At 34.2% G+C, this 11,421-nt stretch overlaps 1 protein-coding gene across 1 annotated transcript; it reads right to left on the bottom strand.

Moving 5' to 3' along the window:
• Nucleotides 1–2,091: 2,091 nt before the first annotated feature.
• LOC130469717 (probable inactive receptor kinase At5g10020) lies at nt 2,092–4,474 on the bottom strand. Its single transcript, XM_056839152.1, has 7 exons — nt 4,440–4,474; nt 3,903–4,023; nt 3,151–3,729; nt 3,037–3,093; nt 2,738–2,921; nt 2,317–2,499; nt 2,092–2,231 (listed from the first exon to the last, which is right to left on the bottom strand). Exons 1-7 carry the CDS (start codon nt 4,472–4,474, stop codon nt 2,092–2,094), a joined length of 1,299 nt encoding a protein of 432 aa, XP_056695130.1.
• Between the last annotated feature and the right edge of the window lie 6,947 nt (nt 4,475–11,421).

Raw genomic sequence — 11,421 nt, forward strand, 5'->3', positions numbered from 1 at the left:
TGAAGCAAATGAAGAAGAAGCTAAAACAGCAACAAAAATTAGTCAAAGTTGTAATACAAATGGGGATATTGATGTTTGTAATTTTACTGTTTGTAATCATGAAGTAAACACAAGTAATGAGAAACAAATTCACATTTCATAAATAATTGATGTTGCATAATCTGCACAAAATACCAAACTGGGAAGCATTTCTGTTTTTAGCTTCACTTACAAAACATCTTTGCACCAACTACATTTAATGTTATTTTCTACTCAATGAATATGTGCAAGATCAAAACAGATGTGCAAAAAACTACCCCAAAAAGCATTAGCAGCTATCCAGAAGAGCTTGTGGAACACCACTTCAACCTCCATTCCTACTACAATAAAAAAATTTGTTAGGTACCCTAATATATGTGGACTCATTGGGTGTGGAAGATGATTTTGAAAGAAAACTCATGACACAAATCTTATAAAATTAGCAAAGTAAAGTAAAATAACATCTAAAATACAAGAACCATTCAGCAAAGGGATTTTTATAGCCAACTATGACCAAGAACCACTTTTCAAACACAAAAACTAGCTGTCGGAACATCAGAATAGCTATATTTAAATTTGGAGCATTTGGTAAAATAAGTTTCCTACTAGGGGCATTTGGTGAAATAAGTTTCAGAATAGGGGCATTTGGGTGAATTGGAAACTTGGCTAACGGCGGACTAACGGCCCGTTATTAGTAAGGGTATGTTGGGTATTTGTACGAATTGTGAGGGGTATTTTATGAATTATTGAAACTTGATGGGCGTTTGGTGAATTATGGCAAAACTCGAGGGCATTTCATGAAATTTCCGTATTTTCATTGATTGGTTTTTGGGACTAAATCTGTAATCGATTATTTATAAACCTAAAGTTAGTTTTATGTTTTCCGCTGCAAAATTCTGAATAAGCCGTTACGTTTTCACACGGGCGATAATGCCTTGATAATTCTCTACGTTTTATATTAAAAGGTTATTTTAGAAAAAGAGAATTGTCGGGGTGTTACACTCATCCACCCCTCCTTTCAAAGTGGAATATTTTGTGCTAGGTATGAGGAGGCCTATGCTGCATCCACACTTCAAGCCCAAAGGGTTTTATGTGAGGGGGCGTGATAGAGTATAAAACTAATCTTGGGGCTTCAACCATCAGCTTAAGATTTTGGTTGAGTTGGTCCTTTGACACCAATAACAGTAACGGTATAACATGCCGATAAAACATTTTCTTAATGCCAATGGAGCACTTATTTCTTCATTCAAGTACAATAGAACAAGTCAAGACCACATTACTTGTTAATTCCACAATCACATTACTAGATCAGATCAGTTGTTGATCTACTACTGCTGATCTAATCAGTAGCAGATCAGTAGCTGATCAGATTAGAGACTGCTCAGATTAGCTGTTGATCTGATCAGCTACTGATCTGTTGCTGCTGATCTGCTGCTGATCAGATCAAAAGCAACGCAACCACAAAAGAAGAGCAAGTTTATGTGAACACTCCAGGAAGTGCGTAAATGACATTATGATCAAGTTCTAACCCACATAACATCAGTAGAATGAATTTTATTTGATTGATCAACATGGCAGTTAAGAGTTTGTATACCTTGCCATCAAAACCGGCAGAAAACACCCTATCGTGCAAAGGGGCAGCAACCAAAGCGTACGAATCGCCTTTGTGAAGGGAATGAGCCTGCAACAGTGTTCCATGCTTAATATCCCAGAACTGAACACTGCCAGTACTATCAGCACTCACAAGAACCCCACACCTAAACAAAACAATTTTGAGTAAGATTCAAGGTAAATATGCCGCTTGAAAACATCACAACAACGAAATAACAATGATAAGTGTTTGCAGAAGTGAGTGTACATAACCTGCTAGTCAACCTATACTAGATATGCTACTATAAAGAGCAAAATATCTTCGTTCAAAAATTACCTTAGTGCAAGTAGTGACCACACACAAAGTTCTGACCCTGTTCCCAAACCTCCAAGACCAACGGTTATCCTATATATTTCCTGCACGCATTTTGCATCCCAGCATCTAATTTACCTGCATATTACAAAAGAAAAAAATTAGACAGTTCATTGAATTTGCACATACAACATCGCAACATCTTCACTCCAATTACAGATTCTTTTGGCGTGATGAAATAGCATACCCATCACTACTTCCTGAATAAATGAATTCCCATCAGCACTCCAAGTCACACTAAGATCTCGGCCTATGACAACACAGAACTAGATTACCAATAACAACAAATTTCTAATCATCAAAACAAAAGTAAACAGGAATCGTAAAGCACTCACCGCTGACCCTAGGCAAGGATTTATGGTATGTCAACTCATTTGTATCAGGGATGGTATACAATCTCACATAACCATCATCACAAGCAAGAGCTAACCGACGATTCTCCACTAATGGAAGTTCATTAAGCTCAACCGCATCATCATCATCATCGTCGCTACTTTCACTGTGCTCACTAATATTATCTATCACAACCCCATTTCTATTGCTATGTGCTTCGTGTTAGATATATCCCCAAATTTCAACTCTCACTACAATTTGTTCAAAGCTTCATTCAATTAGAGAAATACAAAGTGAAATGCAGCAAATAAAAAGATCTCTACCTTCATCATCACATTCAAAGTTCTACTAATTGCAGATAAACTTTATAAAAAACGAGTCACAATAATTAAAAGCAGAAGAAATGGACCCAACATCGCTTACCCGAAAACCCATTTCCATTAAGATCCAATTCAATCAAATGAATCGAAGTAGTCAACAGCTCCCCAGGTGTCTCTCCATACAATTGATTGTTTCTCAGACACAAAACCCTCAAATTGATCAACAAGCCAAAAGAAGAAAGCTCTCCCCCAATCATATTATCCCTTAAATCCAATTCTTCTAAGCTCTGGAACAAGGACAATGTAGCATATATCTGACAAGAACTTTCCACCTAGAAGATTACTACTTAAGTTTAAATGTCGAATTGTATTCCCCAAACTCGAAACACTAGAAGGATCAACCGGAAGCTCACCCGAAAACTGGTTCATACTCAAATCAACATGATCCACATCCCTCACCTAAGAGAAGAACGCCCCAACATCACCCCATAGCTCATTCGCATGCATATCCAAAACCCTAAGCTGCTGGAGGTTCTGAATTCCGACAGGATAACCCCCGGAAAACCGATTATTTGACACATTCAAGTGCTGTAAGTTCCAGAGGTCGTGAATTCGGTTAGTGATCCGACCAATAAACTGATTATCCGACAGATCTAAGAATTGCATTTTTCTCATTGAACCTAATTGGGGAACTAATCTACCAGTGAAGTTATTCCCCCTTAAATTCAGTTTTTGGAGCATTTTCAGCCCAATTAGGGTACTAAAATTCAACTCACTGCCGAGATTCAAGCTCTCGAGAATAATGGAAACGTGGGGCATCGTCGCAAACGACGTCATGGAAGGAGGTGGGGCAAGAATCGAGATCTGAAGCAGTTGCGACAGCCGTTGCATTCCATGTTGTAACGATTTTCCCAAGTGGGTTATCTTTGATTTGAACTCTAATAGAGCTCGAACTTCGTCAGAGTTGCAGAGAACTAGCGATGGAGTGAGAAAAATCAAAATTAGGAGAGAGAAAATGGTGAAAACCACACTACCATTACTACTACAACTAATATTACCCCTACAACCGAAAAACATCAGAGCTGAACACGGAAGCTGACAAAATGAGAGTTTGTGTTTAATTACGTTAAAGGCTGCTCTTGTGAAACTTAGTTCCAAATTTTCGTTTTTAAAAAAAAAAAAAAAAAAATTTTTCTCAAGGGTTGCGCTTGTTTAAGGGCAACTTTTGATGAGCCACCTATAAGGATTTTTCCTCTAGTGCTAACTACATCACCTACTCCATCATCTCCATCATCTTCCTCAAAACCATCATCATTACATAAATACCATTTTCCATCCAACACATCTTCATCAACATCATTTTCAACAAGGTTTGGAAAAAAAAATACACTGCATCAATTTTGGAGAATGGTACAGGCATCCGATAGCAAATATTTTTCAAGTTTTTCATATAATTAGTATGGTATCACTTCAAATACTATTTCCATAAAAGTAAAAATGTACAATTTCATCTTTAATAACATCAACAATACCAACTTGTTATCATTAATAACATCAGTAATTAACAACGTTTTACCAACATCGTATTAACATTGATTAATTCAGGTTATTTACACATCATAATTACACAATATCAATAATTGATAATTAATTATGTTATTTGCTACTTAATGTTATTGATAATTTCTACTTAATAATATTAATCATTGCTACATTCCAGATCTGGAATACAATAATGATGTTTGTTAATTAATAATAATAACCTTTTACATACTTATTGAAACCATACACGTTCTAATTGTAACCTTCTTTTGATTCCTACCCCTACGTCTTCCGCCATAGATGTTTAACGAAAACAAGCGCCCAGAAACCTTGCTAAAGCCAAGATTTAAAAAGTATAATGAGATGACGAAGAAGACAATGACGATACTGACAATCGATGTAGGGTTAAAGATGGAGATATATGTTTCTTGTATACAATCCCAGAAAGCTTGCTATAACCCAGATTTATTCAGGATGATTAATGCAAATCGAGGCCAGGTTCAGGATGGAGATTTGGAATAGAAGAGGATGAAGTTGATTTGGGAGGATAAGGTAATTGAAGCTGAAGATCAGGATGATTTTCGAGTGGAGTAATTGTTTTGTGAATAATTGATTCTTTGTTTTTTCCGCCTACAATTTCAGTAGTAAAGTTTGGCGCAATTGTTTCATACTTTCTCTAGAATTCCAGCTAAATGAACTGACGCTAACTTCCTGAGGTTTTTATTTTAAACCTTCATTTACCCCACTTTTGAGGAAACTAGTATTTTAATGTGATTATACCATTTCAATGATATACCTAGTATAAAACAAGACTTTCTCATCCTGGTATGAGACAGGATACACCGCTGGGGGAAAGCGGTTGTATTAGTCCATACCCAGCCTAAAAGAAAAAATAAATGAAATAAAATGTAAAAGCTGGCCCACTCCATCATCTTCTACCTCTCCCCTTCTCCATTTCCATTCTCCATCATCTTCTACCACTCCTGTTCTGCATTTCAATTCTCTATCATCTTCTACGCTCTCTCCATTTTCCTCTCCTACGGTAATTCCATCATCCTCTAGCTTAAACAATTATAAATTTCAACAAATTCATGTGGATTTAACATCACTTGTGTAAATTCGTATATATGGTCGTATATATGGCTACAATATGTCATTTGGATATACTATCACTGATTATTTGGTTACTGTCATTGTTGTGTTAAATTCTGTCATTGATTATTTGGTTACTGTCATTGTGTATTAATTTCGTCATTGATTATTTGGTTACTGTTGGTTTTGTTTTTCGTATTCTAGCTATGTTCTAGAATAATTATATTTTCTAGTAATAATACTGTCATTGTTTTTATAAATATTGTCATTGTGTTTATAAATACTGTCATTGGTCTTTAAAAGTTACTTTGTTGACTTGTCAATAATAATACGTGAATTGACCAAATTACCCCGAGTATGGGCAAATACACCCGTTGTCCCCCAGCAGTGTATCACGCCTCGTCCTGTTAGAGCACACACAACCTTGACATGTAGCTTGGATCAAGTGATAATTGACAAGACAAAATGACTACAATGTTGACAGTGTACAAGGGTCAAAATTTTATTAACTTGACCCGGGTCGGATATGTGACCCAAGGTCAAGTTAATAAAAATGGGTGAGGCCAAATTAAGCGCCACTTCAATGGATGTGGAGCACTTGTTGCTTCCTGTTTTGCATATGGAGTATTATTTTGGGTTTATTTTGTATTGATATCATTTTATACTCTAAGCATTAACCAATAATTATGAGTTTACTCTGCTCATGTGGTGCTGTCATGCAATGCATATTTTTTTTTGGAAAATTTTGCATAATATTTTTTTTTTTTACAATGCCACATATCAATTTTTCAACCAAGGGGAACTTAATAAAAAAATAGTACTCCATAGTCAGTTATGTATCAATTTTGCTTCATTGTGCTATATATGTATGTTTAAGGTGTTATATGTTACATTTTTATTTATATGTATGTTAATTTAAATTTAAATTTATTTGTTTTTTAAAATTAATACAGTGGGTCTCCTGTGTGACGAGGCACACCATCAATTAATGGTGTGACACGTACACACAAGAAGAAAGAGCGTGCTGCACCGACAAAAATTAGATTTTGATACAAAGTGCGAAGGAAAAACATGCTTCCTGGGTCAATGGTAAGGCATACCAACCATTAAGCTTTGCGAATTTGGTTGTAGGTACCACATATGTCTGCGTACCGGAAATATGTTTCAAGATTTGTTGGTTTCTTTTATTTTTATTTTTGTCTCTTACTTCTCAATTGTTTTTACATTCTTTCATTATTGCGTTATTAGATGTTACTTATTTATTTTTTAAAAGATTATTTTTTCCTCTTTATTTTTAGTTACTTATTCTATGTTTGAGTATTACTTGTATATTTTGGGTTACTTTTTGTATTATTAGGGGTTACTTAATTTATTTTAAAAAGAAGGTTATTTCTTCCTCGTTATTTTGGTTACTTATTATATGTTTCAGTGTTACTTATAAGTATATTCTAGGTTACCTTTTGTATTATTAGGGGTTGCTTAATTTATTTTAAAAAGAAGGTTATTTCTTCCTCGTTATTTTGGTTACTTATTATATGTTTCAACAATACTTGTATTATATTTTTAAGGTTACTTTTTGTATGTTAATGGTGACACTTTTAAACAATAGATAGAAGTTCTACTAATATTAAAGGTTACTTCTATTTATAATTGATTATTTCTATTTATAATTTTAGTTACTTTTATAGTTTTAAAAGAGTTTCTTTTAATCCAGTTACTTTAGTGTTTTACTGGTGTGTTACGTTTTATATGTTAATGGTGTTACATTTAAACAATAGGCAAATTACTACTAATATTACTAAGGTAACTTCTATTTGGATAATTGGTTACATCGATTTGTTATTTCAGTTGCTTTTGTAGTTTTAGAAGAGTTACTTTTAACTTACTTTGTGTATGTTAATAGTGTTAAATATTAGGTAATTACTTCTAATATATTAAGGGGTTTTTTTTATGTTAATGGTGTTACTTTTAAAAATTAGGCACAATTACTACTCTTATTATCAAAGCGAAAAAGCTTGATCTGCATCTTCATAAAGGCGCGACCCGTACTCCTGCATCATTCCAGATTGATGCAGTAAAGAAAAAAATCCAGTTTGTATTTATGACGTGAGAAGACAATCAAATTTGAAGTTAAAAAATATGTTGCTTCTCATGGCATCATGTGCGAAATGCCATTATTTAACCAGTCACTTAGTAGAAAAAAGCGACCATCATTGTTGGAGTTGGAACTTTGTGATTGCCGATTTTCCAGCACCTCTATCTCTCATGTTCTTTTTTATAGTGTGAACATGCCACCGCCGTCAATTGACGGTGTGGCTTGTCACATATGAGAATTGAGGAAATTAATAATTGTGTTTTGAAGGTCAATTTAAAGTGGGGTACATGTAAAAGTAAAAAAAGTAGGTAAAAGAAATTGAGGAAGTAATTTCGGCATGTTGTGATGTGTTTCAAAACACATCACAGGGGCAATTTTGTAAATACATTGAATTTCAATGGTACATGTTTTACTCGGAATGGTACTCTGTTTTTATCTTAGTGGTACATGTTTTATCGTAATGGTACATGTTTTTATCGTAATGGTACTCCGTTTAACGAAATGGTACTTTTTTTTTTAATGAATGGTACATGTTATTCACTAAAATGCCCCAGTGATGTGTTTTGAAACACATCACAGAATGCCAAAATTAATGACCTTGAATCAAGATTGTAGAAGAAAAGGGAGAGATTTAAGTAAGAGGAATGTCAAGTTAGTGGAAGATTAGGTGGAAGAAGGAGAAAGATGAGAGAGAAATTATTTTTCACTTGACTGAAGGTCAAGGATGCACATGGTCTTATAGCCATTACCATTTTGACTACTACTCTGTAGTTCGTACTAGTCGAAAAATCATACACTTACCCTGGGGGTAAGCTGACTGTACTTACCCTGCAATCAGGGAAGGACGAGTCAGCAAGTTAATATTTCATTTAGGGGGTAAATGTTCTATTTTAGGGGGAAATAAATTCACCCTTTCCGCCATTTTCATCTTCAAGAGCAGGACATTCACCGCCTTAATCTCTACAGAAATTGTGCCACCCAAATTTTCAACATTAAAAGAAAATAATAAAACTTTTCAATTCGTATTTTTTGGAGTGAAGTTCATCAGCACTTCTGTAAGAAGGTAATTGTTCTTGACACTAAGTTGTATTTTTATTGCAATGCAATTTTTAACATCCCTTTAACATACTTAGATATCCATATATGTCGGATTTTTTAAGTTTTATGATATAATGTAGTTTCGATTATGTTCTTGTGATTTTATTAGTTCCTTAAAAAAATTCATGTGTATTTGGTTTGCGGAGAAACCAATGCGTTTAATTTTTATCGATGGAGAAAACAATGTGCATTTTATTATGTGCAGCATTTAATTATTTAACTAGTTTTTAGGCCCGAGCGATGCCCCGGGTTACTGCATTAGTAACATTTATATTATTCTTATTTCTTATTTTGAAAATATTATTAATCAATTCATTTTTCTTACATTGATTAGTATTTTTTTTTTACAATGATAACATGTAATGTGTTATAGCTCCATGGTAAACACTTCATTGTTTAAACGTGAGGTCGCGGATTCGAATTTTATACATGCTCCATTTCTAAATTTTTAAATATATGAAGTTTACGTGAAATGAAATATTCACAAAAAAGCGCCACGTGGCGCATAAACTTCTTTAGAGACGCCTTTTAATATATAGTATTAAACGTTGTATGTTATCCAATTACATTTAATTAAATTTGTATGTAGTTTTAATATTTAAAATTATTTACAGTTTGCAGTAATATTTTAAATTACAGATAAATAAATATAATATGTATGTTACTTATATAATCTTATACTTCCTCCGTCTTTTAATACTCGCAACGTTTGTTAGTTTCACGCATGTCAATGTACAACTTTGATCATTTATATCTTAAATTCTCTTTATGCAAAAATTATAAAAAGTTGATATTTTGAAAATACACATTGAGACGAATCTAACAAGATCCCACATGACTATGTTCTATCTTATATAAAAAACACTACGAATAGTTAAAGTAGATTATATGAATAGTGGCAAAAGTCCAAACGTTGCGAGTATTAAAAGATGGAGGAAGTATATTTTATTAATTAATTATTTATTCTACAGTAAAATTGTTTCTATAGACCTTAATGGTGAACCTGGTGTTGAAGAATGAACTATTGTGAATACTACTACGTCGAACCCCCTACTGAAGGAATGTCTTGTGATTCCGGTCTCGAGTTTAGTGAATTTTGTCATCGTTATGCTTTTAAGGAAGGTTTTGAAATGTCTGTGAGTAGTAATACGTTAAAGAAGGTGTACAAGGATAAAGGTGTTAGCAAAATAGGTGTTGGAGAACTTGAGGTTAGGTCGCATATGATGGAATGAATAAAATTAAAATGTAAGAAGGGAGGTGTTAAATCATGTGTCGGGTCTAATTTGACTGGTTGTAAAATGTTTGTTTATGGTTCGTTGAAAAATGAAGAGTTTAACAAAAAGGGAAAGCTCCAAAAGGGGATCGTACGGACTGGGTAATGAAAGAGTACACGTTTAATGACAATAGGATCATCGGTGTGTCACAAGACTCGTATGTACTTTGCAAAATATTTAAAATAAAGTGGAGTCGTTCCTAAAACTGGAGAGGAATACGGGGCTCCGTTTGATGAGATGGAATGGGAGGCAAATTACAATGTTAAAAACAACACCATAATACTTGCTACATATCAAACTGACTCGGACAACAAAACTTCCCTAGTGTGGCTACTAACATTGTTTGCGACTATCCTTGTGCTACTGATTACCTGCCACATGATACTAACATTGCATCAACTAGCAACAACACAAATACTGAAGAAATTGCAATCAATAGTACGTACAATGCTGCAACTACGTACAATGTTCCTACTATCATGGAGTTTGACATGATATACTATGACGTTGGAAATTCCTTGTTGTGTGTCCCAAGCATTTGCGAAACAACGACTATGCTCGGTCTTGTTATAGAGCCTACTTTCACTATTGAAGAACTTCTAAGTGGGAAAGAGATCAACATCGAAGAGCTTGATCAATTTACTTTGTTGATTGATTCATTTAACCGACTGGATAATGATCAAAACAATATTTGATGTTTTGAAGCTACTACACTAACGTTAAACGGGAAATTTGAAGTTTAGATGTAACTAACGTCGTGTATTTTGGCTTTTTTGGACTAATTATTGTATAACTTTGTCTAGTACTACGAATTGAATCGCCTTTTTTGCTGCTTACGTACTAATTACAAGATAATTTCAGCTATTAGGTCAATTAATACGATAAATTTTCATAGTACCCTGTAACGACAATATTTAATATTAAATGAAACTTAATACCACTTGTATTTAAAAAATTTAATTAAAGATTTATGTTTATATACGTTTTAATATTACTTGTATGAAAAAATTAGTATACAACAAATTGATAACAGTTGCGAAGTTGACTGACAAAAACATTGGTCCAAAAGCAATTGTTAAAACAAAGAAGCAATGGCTTCGGCCTCACGTCACACTGGTTAACACACTGAAGATAGAGCGTTGCTATCCCCTTGGTCACAAGTTCGAATCTGTACACTGGCATTGAGCATACTATTTCGCAATTATAAACAACCCCCCCCCCCCCTAATTTTTTAATCTATTTTTTAAAAAATTTTAAAAGTAGATCTGTTCTACTGTGTTCATCATCTTCAACTTCATAAATTGCAAAATCTGGATTTCTGGTTTATTTTTTTTAATTTTATTTTTTTAATATTATTTGTGAGGGGGTCGAAAAAGCACGAGGCTAATGCGTGACCTTGTCCCTCGTGGCTGTGACGTTTCTTTTTGTCAAATCAAGTGTAATTGGATTTCTTGTGAGTTTACACCCAATTGACTAGTAATATAGGAGTCGTCATTCAGTTTTTAACGACAATGAGAAAAACTGACAAAACCCGGTTATCGTGACATAAAGGGAGTGCAATTATGTTTGACCACGACGGCCGTAGGTTCCCTTGTGATCCCTGGTGTGGGGATCTCTCAACATACACCCGCAAGGTAGAGATTGAGGGTTCGGGGGACTGTAACTACCGAGAGGAGTACTCGCTCT

This window comes from Spinacia oleracea, chromosome 3 (assembly GCF_020520425.1).
Source record: "Spinacia oleracea cultivar Varoflay chromosome 3, BTI_SOV_V1, whole genome shotgun sequence".
In the NCBI taxonomy this organism is placed as follows: Eukaryota; Viridiplantae; Streptophyta; class Magnoliopsida; order Caryophyllales; family Amaranthaceae; genus Spinacia; species Spinacia oleracea.